A 23,009-nucleotide genomic window follows, 5' to 3' on the forward strand; every position below is an offset into this window, starting at 1 on the left:
TCAGAGAGTACATGTTGTTAGCTGCATGTGTGGTGAGGCTGCCCTGGGGCTGGGGCTCCTGATTCCAAGCCCAGAGCTCCGTCCACTGGCACAGTCTCCCAGGACACCACCACACAGTGGACTTGGACAAGCCGTGGGGGGACCTGGCAGAGGCAGCTGAGGCTGGCAGTCTGAGGTCCAACAGAGAAGGGCTGCGAGCTCAAGGATTTCAGCTGGGACTCTCAAAGGCCGTGTTCCTCTGGCTACATCACCTCTCCTCTCTGAAATGGGTTTTGACCTCTGAAATGGGGATAACGATAGAGGTAACCGCACCTACTGCACGTAGGGCAAATGAGCCAGTGAATGTGTGGGAGTCAAGCAAAGTTCATGTCTGCTTTGCTCGCAGCTGTGTCCCAGCACCTAGCCGACTGCCTGGCAGGTTGCAGATGCTCATGAACTCTTTGGCGAGTGATGTGGAGAAGGAAAAGTGGGTTTTGCACGGCCTTTGTCCCTCTCGCGGACAAAGCTTTGCGCACACTATTTCCTCCATAGTTAGCATATCTGGAGGCCCAGCTCTGACCTCTACCCTCCTCACCACCCTCCCCCAGGTGGGCGGGGCCATCCTCCCTGACTAGGCTGGATGCTCAGGGGAGGTCAGCCCCAGTCAGGGACAGTCAGCCATCCAGAAGCCCGTGCACCATGACGGTCCCTGCCCTGGCCAGTGCCTCTGGGCTCCTGCAGGTGGCCTCCCTGCTCGGGCTGCTGCTGCTTCTCCTCAAGGCAGCACAGCTCTACCTGCACAGACAGTGGCTGCTCAAAGCCCTCCAGCAGTTCCCGTCCCCTCCTTCCCACTGGCTCTATGGACACAGCAGGGAGGTAGGTAAGAGGGGACCCGGGAGTGGGAGGGCAGGGAGGGCCGGGCACTCTCGGAGCATGGTCACGGCCAGCAAGTCAAAGGGACAGAGTTTCGTGTTTGTTAGCAGGTGGCCCCATGTAAGAAGCCAGCTCACCTCTCAGGTCGTGGCTCCTCATCCCAGTCCGGGCAGCTCCCTCGCTCACAGGACCCTGGGCTGGTGTCCTCGGCTCTGTCACACACTCCTTCCTTCGGTGCATCTGCAGGCTGTCCCGGCAGCCCTGCCCTTTGAGGACAATGGCTCTTCCTTCCCGAGTCTCTCCATCTTCAGGCTCAGCAGCTTCAGCTCTTCTCACAGAACAGTCTTCTAGAGGCTTCCCTGCCCCAGGGTTACCATGCCGTACTCTCTGCCTTGAGCTTGCCTGGGAGCCCAGACATTTGTCTGAAGGATCCCGCCCTCTGCCTCATTGTCCCTGGAGACAACAGACAGCAATCTGAAAACTTGTCAGCTCTCAGGGACCAGGCTCAGCTGCTTGTTGGAGGTGCAATAAGCTGTAGGGACAAGGAGGCTTAGCTTCCTAAGACTCAGAGATGTTCCACACAGCAGTTTCAGAACTTCAAGTCTCATAAGTTGCTGGCACACGTGAGCCAGGATTCCAAGATGGCGTCAGGGAGGGACAAATAACATCTGAGTTGCGTAATCGCCCACCTGGGCTCCGCCTTCCCTGGACTCCGAGCTCTTGCCGCAAAGCAAGTAATACCTCAGCCCCTGGACCCAGCACAGAGCCTGGCCCAGAGGGCCGTCAGGCCACTGTGTGCAGTGACAGAAAGGAGGGAAAGGAGGAGCTTGCAGGCTGAGGAAGGGCAGCGCCCACCCACCCAGCTCGGGCAGCACTGGCCTGGTCGAGAAAGGGGCCACACGGAGAGAGGCTCACCGAGGGTTGGTGGATTAAACAAATGGTAGGGGGAGATCAGGGACTGCAGGGAGCAGAGGCCCCTCTTTCCAGGCAGCGTGATGACAGCAGAGTGGAGCCATGACGGGAACTGGAAGCTGCCAAGCCGAGGCACTGGCCCGGTCCATCCCTCCTTCCCCTCCCTAACCTCTTCCACCCCAAGATGCTCAGGGGCCTCCCCACCTGCCTGTGCATTCCAGCCTCTGGAACTCTGCTCCGTGAACCCTGTGGCCTTGTCTGGTTTCCGTCACCCCTTCATGATCCTCTACTCTCACGGCCTCTTGATCCTTCTGTCTCCTCCACGAGACTGGGGGATGCAGACGGACAAGGATCTAGAGCCACAGCCTAAATCAGTGCCACAAACCAGGGCCTGGCACGGAGTCAACCCTCAATAAATATGTGCTCGACGAAGGGACCTGGCCCCCAGGAGGGCAGGTTGCCTCAGAGCTGGGAAGTCCTGACTGTCAGAGGATGCAGGCGGAGCGTGGGCACTCCAGTGGGCAGGGAGTGGCTGTGGGGTACATAGAAGCCCGTGAAATGGAAGCTGTCCGGGCCCCCCTGGGGACGAGAATGCCAAGGGCAAGAGACAAAGCTGAGTCTCAGAAGTGGAAGAGAGGCAGTTGCTCTGTGGCAAAGAGGCTGGGGACACCACGCAGCAGAAACAACGTGGGCAGAGGCGCCGAAGTGAGAGCAGACTGAGCCACCACGGAGCAAGGGCAGCGGCATCTCTGGGAACCCAGTGGCGGGGCCTGTGCAATGGCCAGGGTGTCAGGAGGCAAGGCTAGAGAAGGGAGAGGCAGAAAGCAAAGGCCTTTGTGAACTACACGGAGGCGTTTCAAAAGATTCCTGAAGGCAGGGGCAATTGCACAAAAGCTGCTGGCTGTTGGTAAGTGAAAATAAGATGAAAAGCAACATATCAAGATTTCCAGTGGCGACTCGGCAGGTTAAATCCTGACACAGTATCTGTGAGTGTGAGGCTTCTATCCCTGGCCTTGCTCACTGGGTTAAGGATCTAGTACTGCTGCAACTGTGTCACAGGTCTGCAACTACAGTTCCAGTTCAACCCCTAGCCTGGCACCTTCCATAGGCTGCAGGTGCAGGCGAATAGAAAAAAAGAAATCCATACATCAAAATCTTAAATCAACACCCTTCTCATATGTATACATACAGATTCTGTCCTACAACTGCCTAGACGCTTATAAAGTAAAATAACTTTATACACACACGTGACTACTGGGATTTTTTTTTTCACTTAGCCATATACATCCTAAACATAATTTATTATAAACAAACATTTATGGTAGGAGGGATCAAGACGGCAGAGGAGTAAGATGTCGTGCTCACCTTCCCCCACAAACACAACCCAAAACACATCTACACGTGCCACCATTCACACGGAACATCTACTGAACGCTGGCAGAAGAACGTAAACCTCCCAAACGGGCACAGAACCCTCCACATATTGTGTAAAAGAAAAGAAAAGAGAGCGAGAGGGAGAGCGAGAGAAGGAATCACGAGGATGCTAGCAATCCTGAGAGGGAGCTGTTAAAGGGAAAATGAACCCACGTCATGGGAAGACACCTTTCCAACGGGGAGATAAGCCGAGATGGAGGGACCTCAGAGCCGCCTAGAAAAGCTCAGCAGCTGGACTGAGGAGGGCAAAGCAGAGTGAGGGCTGCATAGACCATCTGTACCACCGCCCCAGATGGCACAGCCTGAGACACTCGGGCGGGGGCTGGGTGCTGAGACTCAGTCTCTGAAAGTCAGTTCCCGGGAGAGGACCAGGGTTGGCTGTGTGGAGACAGCCTGAGGGGCCAGGGAGCACTGTGCCACGGGCTGGGGAGTGGATGCCACAGCCGAGGGAACCCGGGAGGAGATCTGGACCTGCAGGAGAAGCAAGGCGCCATTGCTGGGGAGGGTGAGAGGAGGAGGGGTGGACCGCCATAGGGATGTCTTTCCCTGCTCACACGCAGACTCTCAGAGGGTGGGGTGCCACTGGCTCAGGCTATGGATGGAGAGAATCTGCTTGCTCAGGCTACAGGAGGCTGGGGGCCTCTTGTGTGGGCCACGGGTGGCCAGGCATCTTTGGGTGAGCTAAGGGAAGCGGGGAGGCTAAGGGCGACACAGTGCCTCTTGTGTGAACTACATGTGGCAGGGACACATTACAGCAGTCATCTCAGAAACCAGAAGGAGGCCTGGCCTGCCCCCCATAGGGGTCTGGGAATAGGCTCCACCTGCACCCCAGTCACCTCAGGGGTCGGCAAAAACACAGGGCACCGCAACCGACCACCACCTGTTGTTGCTCTCACTCCCCTGGGAACACACCCACCCTGCTGCTGCCACTGTCCAACACTCTGGGCACTGCAACAAACAAGGAAACAGACCTCTGCAGCTTAGGAGACACTGAGTTCAGAAGGGAGATAGTGAAGATCCTGAAGGAATCAAGGGTGAGTATCAAGAATTAAGAGTGGATCTAAGCAGTAACGCATATTACTTTAGAAAGGAACTCGAAAATACAAGGCGGAACCAAGGAAAATTACAAAATTCACTTGCACAGATGCCAACTGAGCTAAGGTCGCTAAAAAGCAGAAGGAATAGTGCAGAGGAACCAATCGGTGACGTGGAAGATAGAATAATGGAAATCACCCAGTCAGGACAGCAGACAGAAAGCCAAATGAGAAGTCATGAAGCAATATAAGAGATCCATGGGATAATATAAAGCAGGCCGATCGATGCATGATAGAAATTCCAGAAGGAGAAGAAAAAAGAAAAGGGAATTAAAAGCACATGTGAAGAAATCATGTCTGAAAACTTTTCAGACCTAAAGGAAACCGTTACCAAGATACAGGAAGCACAGAGGGCTCCAAAGACGTTGAACTCAAAAAGGCCCACACCAAGACATAATAGAATAACAAACGGCAAAAGTTAAAGGGAAAGAGAGGATTCTAAAGGCAGCAAGAGAAACACAAAGTCTTAACTCTGAGGGAACCCCCGTAAGGGTATCCGTCGATTTCTCTACAGTAACGCTATAGGCCAGAAGAGAATGGCAAGATATATTCGAAGTTCTAAAAGGGAAAAATATGCAGCCTGGAACAAACTACCCAGCACGAATACCGTGTAGAATAGGAGGAGAAAGAAAGAACTTCTCCACCAAACAAAAGCTAAAAGAGTAAAGAAGTGCTAAACCCAGTCTAAAAGAAATACTGCAAGGGCTTCTCTGACTAAAGAAGAAGCACAAAGAAATGGGAGGGAGGAAATCCCAATGGGAACGCAGTCACCTCAATAAGCCAGCACACAGATCTGAAGGGAGACAAAGATAACCTACTACGAAAGGGACAAGGGACAGGAGAAGGACAAACACGAAGGGGTTAATCAAACTTCAAAATCATAGACCGTGGGGAAGGAAAGCAAGAACATCTAGACTCTTTTTTAAATAATATATTTGAACTTATATGACTGTCGGGTTAAGCAAGCAGATAGAGGAGGGGGTTAACATACTGGAAAAACCGGGCAACCACAAATCCAAACCACATTACACTCACAAAAACTAAACAGAAAAGGACAAAACCGTAAAATAAAAGGAAATCACCCAGCCAAAAAAGGAAAGGAACAAAGGAGAAACCTAGAATCAACAAGGTTTAAAATGGCAATAAATACATTCCTATCAATAATTACCTTGAACTCCAGCGGTCTGAATGCTCCAAACAAACGACGCAGCATGGCAGATTGGATAAAACAGCAACAGCCTACAGTATGCTGTCTTCAAGAGACTCACCTAAGGGCAACGGACACATAGAGGTGGCCGGTGAGGGGATGGGAGAAGATAATTCATGCCAATGGACAAGACAGGAAAGCAGGAGTCGCAATACTCAGACAAAACAGACATCAAAGTGAAAGTCAGAAAGAAGGACAAAGAAGGACACTGTTTGACGATAAAAGGATCCATGCAAGAGGAGGATGTTACAACCTTCAATACATATGCCACCAATATAGGAGCACCCAGATACATCCGGCAAATACTAACAGGCAAAAAAGGAGAAATGGATGGGAATACAACCATAGCAGGAGATTTTAACACCCCACTCACATCAGTGGACAGATCCTCTAGGCAGAAAATCGAGAAGGCTTCAGAGATCCTCAGCGATGCAATAGAAAGATAGACTTAGTGGACATTTTCAGGATATTACATACCCAAAAAGTCAGAATAGTCTTTTTTCAAGGGCACATGGAACATTCTTAAGGACTGACCGCATACCGGGGCAGAGAACTATCCTCAACAAATTGAAGACTACAGAAGTTCTTTCAAGTATCTTCTCTGATGTATCACCAGGGCATGAAACTAGAAAGCAACCACAGGAAAAGAAAGGAGAAAAAACAACTGACAGCATGCAGCTAAAAACCAGTGGGTCAATGAGGAAATCAAAAAGGAAATTAAAAAAATACCTCGAGAGACAAAAGACAATGAAGACACAACCATTCAAAATCTATGGGATTCCGCAAAAGCAGTGCTTAGAGGGAAGTGCATAGTGACACAGGCCTTCCTCAGAAAAGAAGAAAAATCTCAAATCGACAACCTAACCCACCACCTAGATCAATCAGAAAAAGAAGAACAAACAAAACCTGAAGTCAGCAGAAGGAAGGAAACCAATAAAATAGAGATTCAAAAACCAGTAGAAAAAACTCAACAAAAGACAAGAGCTGGCTCTTCGAAAAGGAGCACAAAATTGACAAACCTCTGGCCGGACGCACCAAGAAGAGGAGCGAAAAAACCCACAGAAACAAAAGAAGAAATGAAAAAGGAGAAATCTCCATGGTTACTGCAGAAAAACCAAAAACCGTAAGAGAATACTGTGAACGATTACAGGCCAACTGATTTGACAACCTAGAAGAAATGGACAACTTTGGAGAGGCTCACAACCCACTAAACTGAATCAAGAAGAAACAGACCAACTGAACGGAACCAATCACTAGAAACGAAATTGAATATGAACAATGGACGACAAACACTCCCTACAAACAAAACACCAGGACTGGATGGCTTCATAGGCAAAGTCTACCCAACGTAAAAAGAAAAACTTATACCCATCCTTCTTAAACGTTTCCAAGAGCTTGAAGAAAAAGGAACACGCCCAAAGACATTCTATGAAGCCGCCATCACCCTAATACCAAAACCAGACAAAGACACTACCAAGAACGAAAATGGCAGGCCAATAGCTTTGAGGAATACAGACACAAACATTCTCAACAAAATTTGAGCTAACCAAATCCAACAACATACAAAAAAGATCACGCACCAGGAACAAGTGGGATGCATCCCACTTTCACAAGGATGGTTCATCACATGCAAATCAATCAGTGCCATACACCACATTAACAAAAGGACAGTCAAAAACCACATGATCATCTCCAGAGACGCAGAAAAACCATTTGAAAAGGCCCAGCATCCATTCATGATAAAAGAAAAAAGAAAACAAAAACAAAACAAACTCTTACCAAAGTGGGTATGGAGGTGACATACCTTAACATAATGAAAGCCATTTGTGACAAACCCACAGCAAATATAGCGCTCAGTGGGGGAAAGCTGAGCCCCTTCCACCTTCCCACTGAAAGCTGGAACAAGACAAGGATGCCCACTCTCACCTCTCTTATTCAACATAGTGCTGGAAGTCCTAGCCACAGCCATCAGACAAACAGAAGAAATAAAAGCTATCCAAATTGGAAAAGAAGAGGTAAAATTGTCACTGTATGCAGATGACATGATACTACACGCAGAAAGCCTAAGGACTCCCCACAAAATCTACTCCAACTGATCAATGAATTCGGCAAAGTAATAGGATGGAAGATCAACATTCAGAATTAGCACAGAATACAGAATGCTAGGAACATTCTGTATACTAACAATGAAATATTAGAAAAGGAATACCCAAATACAATACCTTTCACAACTGCACCCCAAAAAATCAAATGCCCGGGAACAAACCTGACCAAGGAGGTGAAAGACTTATAGGCTGAGCACTATAAAATATTAATCAAGGAAATTGAAGAGGATCCAAAGACATGGGAAGATATTCCATGGTCCTGGGCTCGAAGAATCAATATCTTTAAAATGGCCATACTACCCAAAGCAATCTGCAGGTTCAATGCAATCCCTGTGAAATTATCCGTGACATTCCTCACAGAACTAGAACAAACAATCCAAAAATTTGTATCACCATAAAAGACCCAGAATTGCCAAAGCAATCCTAAGGAACAAAAACCAAGCAGGAGGCAGAACTCCCAGACTTCAGGCAATATTACAAAGCCACAGTCACCAAGACAGTGTGGGACTCGTGCCAAAACAGACATACTGACCAGTCAAACAGAAGAGAGAACCCCAAAATTAACCCAGAGCCCTACGGCCAATTAATCTTCAACAAAGGAGGAAAGACTATACATTGGGAGAAAGGAGTTCCCACTGTGGCTCAGGGGAACCAAATCTGACCAGCATCCATGAGGATGCAGGTTCGGTCCCCGGCCTCACTCAGTGGGTTAACGATCCGGCGCTGCCGTGAGCTTTGGTGTAGGTCGCCGACGTTGCTCCGATCCTGTGTTGCTGTGGTTGTGGTGTAGGCCTGCAGCTTCAGCTCCAATTTGACCCCTAGCCTGGGAAACTCCCTAAGTCGTGGGTGGGGCCCTAAAAAGACAACAAAGAAAAAAAGAAAGAAAGAAAATGGGGGGCGGGAAACAGTCTTTTGAGCAAGTGGTACTGGGGAAAATGGACAGCCCCTTTGAATCAATGACACTGGAACACAACCTCACGTCATGCCCAAAAATAAACTCAAAATGGACTAAATACTTAAACATAACACAAGACACCGTCAAGCTCCTAGAAGAGAACATAGGCAAAACATTCTCTGACATCAACCATACAAATGTTTTCTTAGGTCAGACTCCCAAGCAACAGAAATAAAAGCAAAAGTAAACCATTGGGATCCAATCAAATGGACAAGTTTTGCACAGCAAGGGAAACCATACTAAAAAAAAAAAATACGACCTAAGGAATGGGAGAAAATAGTTTCAAAGGATACAACTGACGAGGGATTAATCTCTAAAATAGACACTCAACTTAGACAACTCAACCATAACAAAAAAACCAACAACCCAACTGAAAAATGGGCAAATGACCTGAGCAGGCATTTCTCCAAAGAAGATATACAGACGGCCAACAAGCACGTGAAAAAATGTTCAGCATCACTCATTACTAGAGAAATGCAAATCAAAACGACTCTGAGGTACCACCTCACACAAGTCAGAGTGGCCATCATTAACAAGACAACAAACAACAAACGCTGGGGAGGGCGTGGAGAAAAGGGTCCCCACTACACTGCTGGTGGGAGTGTAAACTGGGACAACCACGATGGAAGAGGGCATGGAGGTTCCTCCGAAAACCCAGTATAGGAGTTCCCGTCGTGGCGCAGTGGTTAACGAATCCGACTAGGAACCATGAGGTTGCGGGTTCGGTCCCTGCCCTTGCTCAGTGGGTTAACGATCCGGCGTTGCCGTGAGCTGTGGTGTAGGTTGCAGACGCGGCTCGGATCACGCGTTGCTGTGGCTCTGGCGTAGGCCGGTGGCTACAGCTCTGATTCAACCCCTAGCCTGGGAACCTCCATATGCCGCGGGAGCGGCCCAAGAAATAGCAACAACAACAACAACAACAACAAAAAAAAAAAAAGAAAGACAAAAAAAAAAAAGAAAACCCAGTATAGAACTACCGTATGACCCAGCAGTTCCACGCTTGGGCACATTTCCAGACAAAAGTTCCCATGAAAAAGACACGTGCACCCGTAGGGTCACTGCAGCGCTATTCACAATAGCCAAGACATGGAAACAACCTCCATGGCCCTTGGCCGATGGATGGATTAAGAAGATGTGGCATACAGAATGGGAGAACACATTTGCAAATGAATCACCCGACAGGGGATTCATCTCCAAACATTGATAAACACCCCCTGCAGCTGAATACCAAAAAAACAAACACCACCATCAGAAAATGGGCAGGAGATCTAAACAGACAATTCTCCAAAGAAGACACACAGACAGCCAAAAAACACATGACAAAATGTTCAACATCACTCATTACTAGAGAAATGCAAATCCAAACCACGATGAGGTACCACCTTACACTGGCCAGAATGGCCATCATCCAAAAGTCTACAAACAAGAAGGGCTGGAGAGGGTGTGGAGCAAAAGGAACCCTAGTACACTGTTGGCGGGAATGTAAAGTGGTGCCACCACTGTGGAAAACAGTCTGGAGATTCCTCAGAAAACTAAACATAGAACTACCATTTGATCCAGCAATCCCCCTCCTGGGCATCTATCCAGAGAAAACCATGACTCAAAAAGACACGTGTGCTCCAGTGTTCATTGCAGCGCTATTTGCAATAGCCGAGACATGGAAACCACCTAAATGCCCATTGACAGAGGAGTGGATAAAGAGGATTCCACACGGCGGAATACGACAGAGCCATTAAAAGGAAAGAAATAATGGCATTTGCAGCAACGTGGATGGACCTAGAATTTAGCATGCTGAGTGAAGTCAGTCAGACAATGAGACACCAACAGCAAATGCTATCACTGACATGTGGAATCTAAAAGAAGGACACAGTGAACTTCTTTGCCGAACAGATACTGACTCACAGACTGTGAAAAACTTATGGCTTCCAAATGAGACAGGTTGGGGGGCGGGGGGATGTACCGAGGGTTGGCGGTGGACATGCTGTAGGGTTTGGTTATGATGATTGTTGTAACCTGTAAAAGCAATGAAATCCATTAAGTAAAACAAGAGAAGAAGAAGAATTGGTATAGATACACAATGATAAAGACCAACGAAATAAGGCCATTTGCAGCAACATGAACGTACCGAGAGACTCTCACGCTAAGTGAAGTACGTCAGAAAGACAAATACCATATGAGGTCACTTATATCTGGAATCTAAAATACTGCACAAACGAATCTTGCCACAGAGAAGAAACTCGTGCACTTGGAGAACAAAGCAGTGCTTGCCAAGGTTGAGGAGGTGGGGGTCAGAAGGAATGGGGTCTGGGATTAATAGATGCAAAACCATTGCCATTGCAGTGGACTAGCGATGAGATCCTGCTGGATAGCACAGGGAACTAAATCCAGTCACTTGTGATGAAACACGACGGAGGATAGTCTGAGAAAAAGAATGTATATGTAAGTGTGACTGGGCCTATTTGATGTGCAGTAGAAATTAATGGAACACTAAACACACTCTAATGAAAAGAACCAAAAAAAAAAAAGTGAATGATTATCTTGAAAAAAAATTTATATGTGTACTAGGATAATATTAAAAACATATAACAACGAGTATGGTAAAATACAACTAGTATATAAATTTCGTTTTAAAAATGATCCATTTTATTCCCTAAAAGAGCAAACTGTATGAAAAAGGCTTACAGAGTAATACAAGATTGTCATCAATAGTCTATGCAAATGCCGGACACATGACTTCCAAAGGTTTCCAGCACCAGGGAGTCGGTCCCTGATGTAAGTTTCTATAGGCAGTACAGGGTGATGGCCCATACAAGGCTCTTCATGACAATGGGACAGAATCTGGACCTAGGACAAGGCTGGACAGCCAGCGAGGTCTGGATCAGAGCCCAGGTCATAAGAAACAGTTCTGAAGGCTTAGTCCTGCTGACAGATCCACACCTATCTCCCTGTAGCCCTCCTGCCCTCCTCCCTAGCCCTGGAGCCAGAAGAAGGGGTTTTTTGACTTATCTCTCCCCCGCTGACAGTTTCAAGAGGAAAGCGAGCTGCCACCCCTCCTGAAAAGGGTAGAGAAATACCCAAGTGCCTGTGCTCTCTGGCGGTGGGGAACAAGAGCCATGGTACTGGTCTATGACCCTGACTACATGAAGGTGGTCCTGGCGAGATCAGGTGAGAGGGAAACCCCCATCCACATGGGAGAAAACCCTCCCTCCTGGGTGCATGGCCCTGGGTCTGTGAAATTCCAGGAGAGACTGACACTTCAGCCATCAATGCCTCAACTCTTCCAAACATTCTCCCAGCCCACAAGGCAGGCCAACGCCAACAGAATTTGCTCAGAGTGAAAGCTTAACCAGCTGGGTGGAGCTGATTTCGGTCTTCTGTCTTTCCTGCCTTCTTTCTTTCTTTCTTCCAACCAAACTGAGATGACGCCAGATCTGAAGGACAATCCCCATCCACACTGATTTCCACTGGGCACGTCTCCCTCTTGCCTCTCCTGGGTCATGGGGTGGCTACAACACTGCTAATTATAGGGAAACCATGGCATTCCGTCTTAGGCTATGACACTGAGGACAGAGGTTATGCTTCCTGCCAATTCACCATGTCAGTCCTGTGGGTGTTCTTCTGCTGGGACACTGAGTCTGCCTTCCTGAGCCCACGGGGACCAGCAAGACAGAGAGAGTCTGGACTGGGGGCGGGGGAGGCAAGTGGGAGGTGGCTTGAGACAGACTGCCAGCTGCCATTCATCAGGAAGGGCTGGCAGGCCCTGGTCTGGACCACAGCTGCCTTAGGGCTGCCTGCCATGTTTCGTCCCCTCCATTTTCCTTCCTTACCTTTCAGACCCCAAGAATTCTGTTGTCTACAGATTGCTGATCCCCTGGATTGGTAAGTACATCTAAATATACATGTAGTCCCCGCACCAGTTAGGTTTGCCAAGGGCTGCCTCATTGGATCGTGGAGAAAAACAGGTGCCTGGCACCGAGTTACCACCCTCATCTCTGAATAAAGTCTCGTCTCTGATACAAACCCCACCCTTCCAAATGGTGCTGAGAGTCCTCCTGAAGCTCACCCTCTTCAGCATCATTTCTGAGGCCTCTCCAAAGTTCTCAGCATGACTTTTATTTAGGTCATTTTATCACCTGCACTCGTATATCTTCAGAACCTTTATCTCGGAGCTGCCCTAATCTCTGGCTTGATGACCAGGCTTGGGGGCCATTCATGTTCCTGAAGTGAAGTATATTGGCCTTTCCTGCTTTGCCATGATGCGCCTTCTCCGAAAACCCTTGCTTCTTCCCGAGTTGTCCCTGGTCACCCATCTGATCACGTCTCCCAGACCAACACACACCCCCATCTGTCACCCAGGCTGTGGTTTGCTCCTGTTGAATGGGCAGACGTGGTTCCAGCGTCGGCGGATGCTGACCCCAGCCTTCCACTATGACATCCTGAAGCCCTACGTAGGTCTCATGGCCAAGTCTGTCCAAGTGATGCTGGTGAGTCCATCCCTGTCTCACCTGAACACACTCACCCCCGGCACAACTCACAGAGTCCACCCTCAGACATTTGTGTCCCTCAGGCAGCCATCAGGCAGGCCTCCAGAATGAGGTGCTAAGAACATGCTATGAAATGGGGCTCCCCCAAACGGGATGGGACAGAAAAGCACCCAGGCACCAGCTTGGATCCACAATTTGCTCCTTGCCCTGGGAGCAATGGTCGTGGTGAATTCAGGGTCGACTCCCTGACAATCACGACCTCTTCCACAAAGTGGACTAGAGCAAGGGTCTTTCTTCAGGATCACAGGGTAAGCTGCAATGGCCGGCCTGGGGAAGGCAGCTCAGGGGCAGCGAGTAGATGCCAGGATGCTGCCCAGGAGGACTCTGGCCTCAGTGCCAGGGTTTCGGAATGGAAGTGAGTCACCCGTGGGAGGAAATGTAGCCAGGTCTACACTCACGGAGCTGGACCACGATAAACACCACCTCTGATCTAGACAGTGGACCACCAGGCCTCAGCTAGCACTGGATGAGTGAAAGGAAGAGAAGGACCTTGTGTCCATTCCTAGGGGCCCCAGTATAGACCCTTAGGCGTTTTCCTGCCTTGACAAATTTACTAGCTGATGTTGGAAGACTTATGGCCAGTTCCAACCTCAGGACACACAAGATCCCCCCTCGTCCTGTCAGAAACTCTGCTTTCAGATCTGCCAAAAGGAGGTTATCATCATGGACTGATCCTAAAACTTGGAACTCATTAGGAATATATAGAAGAGAACAGAATTAGTTAATTACACACACACACACACACACACACAAACCGTATAATTATGTAATAGGGCTGAAACAGCCATCAGATTACTCACGTGCTTTACAGTCTCAAGGTGAGAAACACACACCATTAGAAAGTTGAGACATCTCATCAGAAGACGTGGAGAGGCAGAGAGAGAGCCTGGCCTTGCCAGCACCAGAGCAGAGCAGGGTCACTGTCCCCCTCCCACCACAGGACAAGTGGGAGCAGCTCGTCGCCCAGGACCCACGTCTGGAGATCGTGGGACCCGTCTCCTTGATGACCCTGGACACCATCATGAAGTGCGCCTTCAGCCACCAGGGCAGCGCCCAGACAGACGGGTCAGTGACACACCTGCAGTGGCAGCTGCTTGTTCTCACCAGCTGGGGAGGACCACCCTGGCAGGCACTTGGGACAGCGGGATGCTTTTCAGCACAAAAGGCATCATTCGGCAGGGAGCCCCCCACCACGGGCAAATTCCAGCCCAGACCAAACCCAGACTCAGTCACACATCCTGATCCCCGACACAGGGAGACGCCTGGCCACTCAGGCCACTGGTGAAGGGCAGAGGGTCTGGAGGGCTGTGGGGCAGAAGGACAACGGCCTCAGTGCTGCCTGTCCCCACTGACTGACACCTCCCCCTAGAGCCCTACTCCTTCTCCAATTCAGGTCTCCCACCAGTAAAGTCTCCTCTCATCCTCTCCCTTTCAGGGATTCCCACTCCTACATCCAGGCCATTTGGGATCTCAAAAATCTCTTTTCTATCCGCACGAAGAGTGCCTTTCTCCAGAATGACATCATCTACAGGCTGAGCCCTGAAGGCCGTAAGAACCACCGTGCCGCCAGGATAGCCCATCAACACACAGGTTCCGCTTCTAGTTCTGAGTTTCTCCCCTCCTTCTTCGGGAACTCCTGGCCTTGTCCCTGAGGTAAAGAGAGTATCCTGTGTCCTTTTCAGCAGCTGAGACATCGCCACGCTGGTTGTCGCCTTGGCACAGGGACTGGGGACTAAGATATCAGGGTGGCAGGTGCTGTGCAGGGATTTTCATGGGTCACTGCTTGGTGACAGCTGATTCATCAGCCCCTAGGACCTGTGTTATGGGGGAATCCTGGCTTGTGTCGCATGAGGCTGGAAGTCTCAGCCCAGACATGCCAAACCATGCCCTCCCTCATCCTGATCCACCCAACACCCAACTTGGGCCACGAGGGGCAGTGGGGATACCCTGGATGATATACCTGGCCCCCGGAGCTCTCAGCTCAGCCTGGGAACCGCTGTTCCAAAACAGACCGAGTGATCCAGCTGCGGAAGGCGCAGCTGCAAAAGCAGGGAGAGATGGAGAACGTGAGGAAGAAGAGGCACTTGGATTTCCTGGACATCCTCCTCCTTGCCCGAGTGAGTGTTGGGGGCATAGGCTTGAGGCTTTGCCCAGAAGCACAGAGGAAGGGGCAAAGCTGCACTCTCCCCCTGCCTCCTCAGATGGAGAAGGGGAACAGCTTGTCGGACACCGACCTCCGTGCCGAAGTGGACACGTTCATGTTCGAGGGTCATGACACCACAGCCAGTGGCATCTCCTGGATCCTCTATGCTCTGGCCTCCCACCCTGAGCATCAGCAGAGATGTCGGGAGGAGATCCAAGGCCTCCTGGGGGACGGCACCTCCATCACCTGGTGAGTGTCCCAGAGACGGAGAGCCCCGCACGGACCGCCCACCCCCCACCCCCAGCGAGTGGAGACTCCCCCGTTCCCCAACTCTGCCCAGCCTCAGGATGGCCTTTGTTCAGGGACCACCTGGACCAGATGCCCTACACCACCATGTGCATCAAGGAGGCCCTGAGACTCTATCCGCCAGTACCAGGAGTTAGCAGAGAGCTCAGCAAGCCCATCACCTTCCCTGATGGACGCTCCTTACCTGCAGGTATGAGCGTCACCACACCCACTAACCTCAGCATCTCGCTGAAAACATGGGAGATCAGACATCCACATGAACTTGCCCACCAGCCACACTTGCAGACCCATTCCTGCCTCAAGTTAATTGATATTGACTCTCTATTTAGGATGCGGTGGTGAAATGCTTGATATAGAAATTGAACACAGCAAAAGTTCAGCATACAAATGCTAGCCCTAGAATGGCGTCTTCTCATCGAGCCCTCAGATTCAATTTCCCTGGGACCTGAAGAATTGGGAGACAAGGAGACAAAAGCAGGGGAAGATGTGGTTCATTCCATAAGGGGTCCAAGTAATGAGGGAGCTCCGGGAACCCACTGTCCCCAGGTCAGGTGGCCAGTCCCTGAGGAGCCCTCAGGGGGATGCAGACAGCAGCTGAGGACCAGGTCTGAGAGCCCTGCCATGGCTGGAGGCCACCCACTGGCTCACCTCCCACTGGGACTGAGGCCCAGCCCTGCCACCTCCCGGCCGTGGGGTCCTAGACCTGCCGCATGGCCTCTCTGAGGCTCGGGTCCTCATCTAGACACGTGGGTAGGAGTGCCTTCCTTGAGGACTGCTGTGAGGAGTCGATGCGTCAATGTTTATTCCTCAGGGGCTCCCGGATGGCACTTGACAAGTGGGAGTTGTCACCCGAGTCACTCCTAAAAGGAAGCCTCCAGGTCTTTGGCCTCTCAGGGCTGGGTCATGGTTCCGGGCTCCTGGTCTTTGATCCCCTGCTCTGTCACCTCCAGCCCACCTCCCCTGCCTCAGCCTCATTCATTCAGAGTGATGGGGAGTGGCTCTCATGGCGGCTGCCAAGTCTTCTGTGCAGGCACAGAACCCCTGCTGCCACGGGAACCATCAGTCTTCTCACCCCCTGCCCTCCCCACAGGAATCACCCTCTCGCTCTCCATTTACGGCCTTCACCACAACCCGCAGGTGTGGCCGAACCCAGAGGTATGAGGAGGGTCCCCGGGAGGAGGGATGGGATGCTGTCCCCAGAGCAACACCTCCTCCCGCTCCTTCCTTCTCTGGGATTCTTGTCCGCTGTGGCTGAGAGGAGTTTGACGCCACTTTCCTGGCCCCTGTGCTCTCTCTGCAGGAGTTTGACCCATCCCGGTTTGCACCGGGTTCTGCTCGACACAGCCATGCCTTCATGCCCTTCTCAGGAGGATCCAGGTGAGCCCCTCTGGACTTGGGTCAGCAGCGTGTCTCTGGGTGTGACCCCACGTCTGTCCCCACCTGTGTCCATATGTGCTACGTGCCGTCATGCCCTTTATGTTGGTGTGTTGAGAAGGAGGCTGTGTCCATGTACAAAAAGGCCTTCAGAGCACGCCCCCCAGTTCCTGACCTCCGGACTCTCCCAGCGGCCGGACACATCTCCGTGTCAGTGGCCTTCCCAAAGTGTTCTGGGGGTTTGCTCACTTTAAGCGTGTGCCTTTTCAGCCGTAGAATTTTTCATGAAATATGAAGGTCAGTTGTTTCTTTTACACAAATCTCAGTTACCTTAAAGGTGATTTTCTCTCTTCGCCTGTTATTGATCCAGCCTACCGCCCCTTCTGCTCCGTTCCCCAATCTGACGCTCAGGGTCTCACTGCGATATAAATGGGTTTGGGTTTCCAGCTGCCTTCCCTGTCCTGATTGTTCAAGCCAAATACGTGAACGGTGACTCTTGCCCCTTGAAGCCAGTTTCCAGCCCACTGCAGGGTTCTCTATTTTGTGCTCTCTCCCAACAAAATTTTGACAGCACATTAATATTCACATAGCCTTGGACTTTTTCCAGTCAGCAAATTTCTTTGTATCTAGTGGGAGTTATATACTTCAGTTCCAGATTTCACACAGCCTAACTTTGGCCAAAAAAAAAAAAAAAAGAAAAGTCAGGAAACGCAGGGCAATCAAGTGCTTTTGAGAGAAAATATAAAATATTACATTCTATTTGGATACGACACTTGCATTTGTAAGGTAATTTCCACACCTTTGTCATTTGTCGAAACAAGTTTGAAGTTCATCCATAATTCTGTGAAGTAGTCAATGTGTGAATCAAGAGTCCAGGCCTTCCTTGTAGACATTGTCTGCACACACTGAATCTGTCACTAGAGGGCGGGTTGTACTGGGCTGTTCACTTCTTAGATCAGAATAAATATTGAATTAAAAAAAAAAAAAAAATGAGTGCCCATTGTGGCGCAGTGGAAACTAATCCGACTAGCAACTAGGAGGCTGCGGGTTTGATCCCTGGCCTCGCTCAGTGGGTTAAGGACCAGACGTTGCTGTGAACTGTGCTGTAGGCCGCAGATGCAGCTCGGATCTGGCGTGGCTGTGGCTGTGGCCCTAGGAAAAGACAAAAAAAAAAAAAAAATGACATGGACTTTTATTTCACTGAGAGGTTTTTTTCACCATCCTTAGCTTGATTCAAGCATAAAACTATTTACCAAGCCGCTCTCTGGGTGCCAAATCCTGTGCTTCAGAAACCTGAATACCTCGAACAAAAACAACCTAAAAACAGATTGGGACTTGAAGCCAATTTTTTAAAAAATAAAATCACTCACCCGGTATTGGACTTACTGAGACTCAGGTTCTTTGCGCCTCAGAGCAGGAGCAGTTCATCAAGAGACCCCGTGATAGGCCAGCAATAGATTTATTAAGGTAGAACCCTTGTGAGGAATACGAGCCGCCAGGCAAGAAGGGTCAGCCCCGAGGATTGGGTGGGCTACATCCTTATAATCCAAGGAGGTGGCGAGTGCGAAAAGACCCTCCGCTTCCTCATTCTCTAGCAGACCGCAGGCTGACGGCATTCCCTCCTCCTTCCTAGCCTGTAAGAGAATACTTGACCCTCTGAGGTCCAACCAGGACTGCCATGGTGCTTATTCCAACTGCGGAAGGGTGGTAACATACGCTAAAATAGGTTGACTCACCTCAGGTTCCCAGAAAGAGAGTCTCCTGCTTTGGAATAGCATCCTCCCCGGAACTTCCTGTCCTTGATCCCAAGGCTCATGATCTCGATGAACTTGAATGCAGGCCTTTTACCTTTCACTGGCCAACCTGAGGCGTAGCTCCTGTATTTACTTATGGTTTTACAGTTCATCAGTTCTGCTTCATTTCACAACACGCCAGTGCCTCTCTTGAGCGATTAATCACTTGCAGTGTTCTCCCAAAGTTCCCTGGGTTTTTCTCTCTATCTGTGGTCCCCTCCTGGGGGACTTTGGCAAGCACCTGTATAACTAACTGTCCTACTCTATCCATGTCACTTGGAGATGCGAACACAGAGCCAGAGTCCCTGGCCCTGCCTCCAAGCGTTCAGAGTCAAGAAACAATCGCTGGGCAGGATCCAGATGGCAGAGGAGTAAGACGTCCTGCTCACCTGCTCCCACAAACACGTTGCCCGTTGACACGTTGAACGATTCACAGAACAGCTGCTGAACGCTGGCAGAAGTCCTTCCACCTCCCAAAAGGGCAAGAACCCCTCCACATAAGTGGGTAGAACAAAAGGGGGAAACATGAGACAGAGAGAAAGAGAAAGGAATCAGGATGGGACCAGCACTCCTGAGAGGGAGCTGTGAAAGAGGAGAGGAACCCACACCCTCGGAAGCCACATAACTGTCAGAGAGATCAGCCAAGACACAGGGACCTCAACGTCACAGAGAAAAGTGCAACAGCTGGACTGAAGAGGGCAAAGCCGAGAGAAAGCCGTGCAGACCACCGGTACCACCTCCTGGCACCCCACAGCCTGGGATGATCCCCTGGGGGCTGGGCGCTGACACTCAGGCTCCAGAGGGCAGTTTGCTTCTGGGGAAAGGACTCGTGTTGGCTGTGTGCAGACAGCCTGGGGGGCTAAGGAGGGGCTGGCCAGCAGGGTGCCACAACCAAGAAAAAATAGGAGGAGGTCTGGGCCCATAGGAGAAGCAAGGTGCCCTTGCTGGGGAGGATGAGAAGAAGAGGGGCAGGCCACCATAAGAATGTCTTTCTCTGGGCACTCGCAGATGCTTGGAGGTCAGGGCTCTGGGTGGCTAGGCACCTCTTACGTGGGAGAAGTGCAACGGGGTGCCTCTTGCCTGCTCTACAGCCGATGGGGGCAAACCAGCCAGAGCTGAGCATGGTCCGCCACCACCAGGGCTCTGTGGACAGGCAACCCGATCACCTCAGAGGTAGGCACAGAGGATTGCACTGCAACCCAACGCCACGTATTGTGGCTCTTCCTCCCCTGGGAATGCACCCGCCCTGCCACTGCCAATGCCACCGCCAAACACTCCGGGAATTGCCTAAACCTGCCTGAGACTCTGTGCCACCTCCCAGGGCCCTGCAACCCGGAGCAGCCTGTGCCATCTTCCCTCGGGTCCTTGCCACTGTCAAGGGCCCAGCAACCAGACACTGGCTCTGCCCATGGCCTCAGCGTCCCTGGAAGCATGCACAGCACCTTATCAAGGAGATCACAGCCTGTGCACAGTGAGGACAGGGAGACCAAGCATCCAAACCCTCAGCCAAAAATAAAGGACAAGCTCTCACAAAATACCCAGGGGCGCGCTTGCATATAAACCGCCCACCAAGCCTACAGGAGTTGTTTTCCCTAAACTCACAGATGAAGAAAAATGTAAGCAGAATGAAGAAGCTCAGGAACCAGTCCCAGTTAAAAGAGCAGGAGGATTCACCTGAAGGAGCAAACAATGGAGCAGACCTCTGCAGTCCATCGACACTGAGTTCAAAAAGGAGATGGTGAAAATGCTGAAGGAATTAAGAGCAAATATGTAGGAATTAAGACCAGACATAAGCACGACCGCAGATTACTTTAGAAAGGCTCTAGCAAACATGAGGAGGGGCCAAGAAAACCTAGAAAACGTGCGGAGATGCAAGCGGAGTTAAAGGCACTTACGAGCAGAAAGAGTAGAATGAATAACGCAGAGCAACAAATTACTGACTTGGAAGATAGAAGAATAGAAATCACCCAATCAGGACAGCAAACAGGACCAAGGCTGGGCAGCAAGACCAGTGTGACCTGTTAGGAAAGGGGGTCGGGCCGGGTCACTCGGACAGCCCTGAATGCCCTCTTTCTGGCCAGCGCTCAGGGGCCCGAGCCGGCCCTGCCCAGAACAGGCTTTGACAGCACTTCTTTCTTCTTCCCTCCCTGAACCAGGAACTGCATTGGGAAGCAGTTTGCCATGAACGAGATGAAGGTGGCTGTGGCCCTGACCCTGCTCCGCTTTGAGCTGGCACCAGATCCCTCCAGGAAGCCCATTGCCACTCCAGAAGTCGTGTTGAACTCCAAAAATGGGATCCACCTGAAGCTCCGCAAGCTCCCGTAACCGCTGGGGGGACAAGGACAAGCTCTGAAGGCCTCCTGCTGGCCACCCTGTCTTGCTGTCCCTCTCCCCTGTCCCCTGCCTCTTTGCCCCCTTCTCTTGGGCCACCTGCAAGGCGACTTCATGCCCTGCCTCCTGCCTCATCGGACATTCTGCCCTTCTCCCTCTCACCTCTCTCCAGGCTCCCTGTCTGTGTATCTGTCCATCTGTCTCTGAACCACCCGGATCTCTGCCTGTCCACCTAAATAGCCACCACCTGCCGTCCTCCAGTCGGTCTGCCCTCTCCCTGTCCTTCTGCCTTTCTGCTTTTCTGTCTGTCCATGGATTCATTTCCTTTTGCTGCTCCAATAAGTTCCAACAAGCTTAGTGACTTAAAACAACACAAAACCACTCTCTGATGGGTCTGGAATCAGACGTCTGAAATGGGTGTGGCTGGACCACAGCAACGATGTCGGCAGGACCCCTATATAGGGATGGGAGAGAAACTCTCTCTCTCTCTCTCTCTGCCTTGTTGAGGCTTGAGAGCTGCAGTCCTTGCATTCCTTGGCGCCTGGAGGCTCCTCCATGTTCAAATCCAGTGCCATCTCTAAATGGCCCTCTAGGTCCATCTTCACATCACCTGCACTTTCATAAGGGCATTGGTGGACTCACGGGCCCACTCAGAGAAAACACAGCTATTCTGAGGCTCCGAGAATCCCAAGTGGATGCCTTGGGCAGCCATTGCTCAGCCTGCCAAATCCTGGGTGGCTAGCATCACTCTGGGCCCCCATCTGTCCCGTGCCTTGGGGGTCTACATGTTTGTCCCTCACGTGGCCTCCCTTCTGTCCGACTCCCTGATAAAGTTTGCAGTGTCACCTGGAGTCTGTGTGTCTTCCTTTGAGAGGCGATGGCTGGATGGAAGAGAGAGAAGGAATGGAAGGGAGGAAAGACAGAGGAGATGAGGAGGGGAGGACCCCAGCAGGCTGAGCTTGTCCCAGTGCCCCTGCCACCTCCCACCCTGGGGCCCTGAGGCCCCACACCCTGCCCAGAGCCTGAGGCTCCCGATGCAGCTGAGTTAGGAGAAAGGGCTCGTCTCCAAAGGCTCAAAGGGGAGAAGCTCACACCTGTCACCCCTCACCTGTCACCTGTCAGGAAGGAGCCTACCCCTCCCTGCTACTCCGCGGTGGCTTCCTCATACCACCTTCTTCAGAGTGGGGCCCAGCCAGAGCCCCTCTGCTCCTGAGCAGGAAAGCTTACAGGCCTGGGGGCAAGTGAGGGCTCAGCGGCTCAGTGCTTCATTCCCAGTGAGATTGGACAAGAACCCAGCCTGACCGTGTCACCAGTCCCATCAGCCCTTCCTCCCGCATAGGGCTAGCAGGCTCCTCAGTGGCACAAGTGGGCAGCTGTCACAAGGCAGCAACCAGGTGGCCACAAGTCTTGGCCAGTGTGAGACGATGTCAGACCCTAGGCAGAGACCAGCCAGTGGGCCCTCCCGCACAGGACAGCCCCTACAGCCCTGGCTTGTCTGCTGGGCCACCCTGAGGGAGGAGGGGCCTCTTCCACCCGGTCACTCTTCAGACTGGGTTTGGTCCATTCTCCCTCAACCCTGGGCCCTGACCAGCCCCAGGCCCCTTGCACTCTCCCCCAGCGTCTCTCAAGCACCCCTGCACTCTTACTGGTTCTGCACAAGTGTCCTCCTCTGATCCCCACCCTGTCCTTCCCAGCCCAGGGCCCTCGGTGCCACAGGAGACCTCCCTTTGTCCTCTCCGGTGGGGTGATGCCACCATATGCCTGCTGAAGGGACATCACCCCAGCTGGGACCTTCAGCCCAGTCCCCTGGTTCCTAGCTCACTGGGCTAGTTCATTCTGCACCAAGAAGGGCTCAGGTGGATGCTCAGAGCTGGCAGGCCGTGGGGCACGAGGTTTACCAGGGAGCATCGTGGGAAGGAAGCTTGGCAAGTTCCCGGGTGTGAAGTGATGGAGAGTTTT

The 23,009-nt window shown here is 51.2% G+C and overlaps 1 protein-coding gene across 1 annotated transcript; it reads left to right on the plus strand.

Moving 5' to 3' along the window:
• On the plus strand, nucleotides 640-21,901 carry CYP4A24 (cytochrome P450 4A24). Its single transcript, NM_214424.1, is given in 12 exon segments — nucleotides 640-855; nucleotides 11,583-11,724; nucleotides 12,394-12,438; nucleotides 12,916-13,043; nucleotides 14,044-14,168; nucleotides 14,539-14,693; nucleotides 15,114-15,220; nucleotides 15,305-15,495; nucleotides 15,609-15,742; nucleotides 16,643-16,707; nucleotides 16,853-16,929; nucleotides 20,876-21,901. Coding segments are annotated over 12 exon segments (1,515 nt in total). The 5' UTR covers nucleotides 640-678; the 3' UTR covers nucleotides 21,045-21,901.

This window comes from Sus scrofa, chromosome 6, assembly GCF_000003025.6.
Source record: "Sus scrofa isolate TJ Tabasco breed Duroc chromosome 6, Sscrofa11.1, whole genome shotgun sequence".
Taxonomy (NCBI): domain Eukaryota; kingdom Metazoa; phylum Chordata; class Mammalia; order Artiodactyla; family Suidae; genus Sus; species Sus scrofa.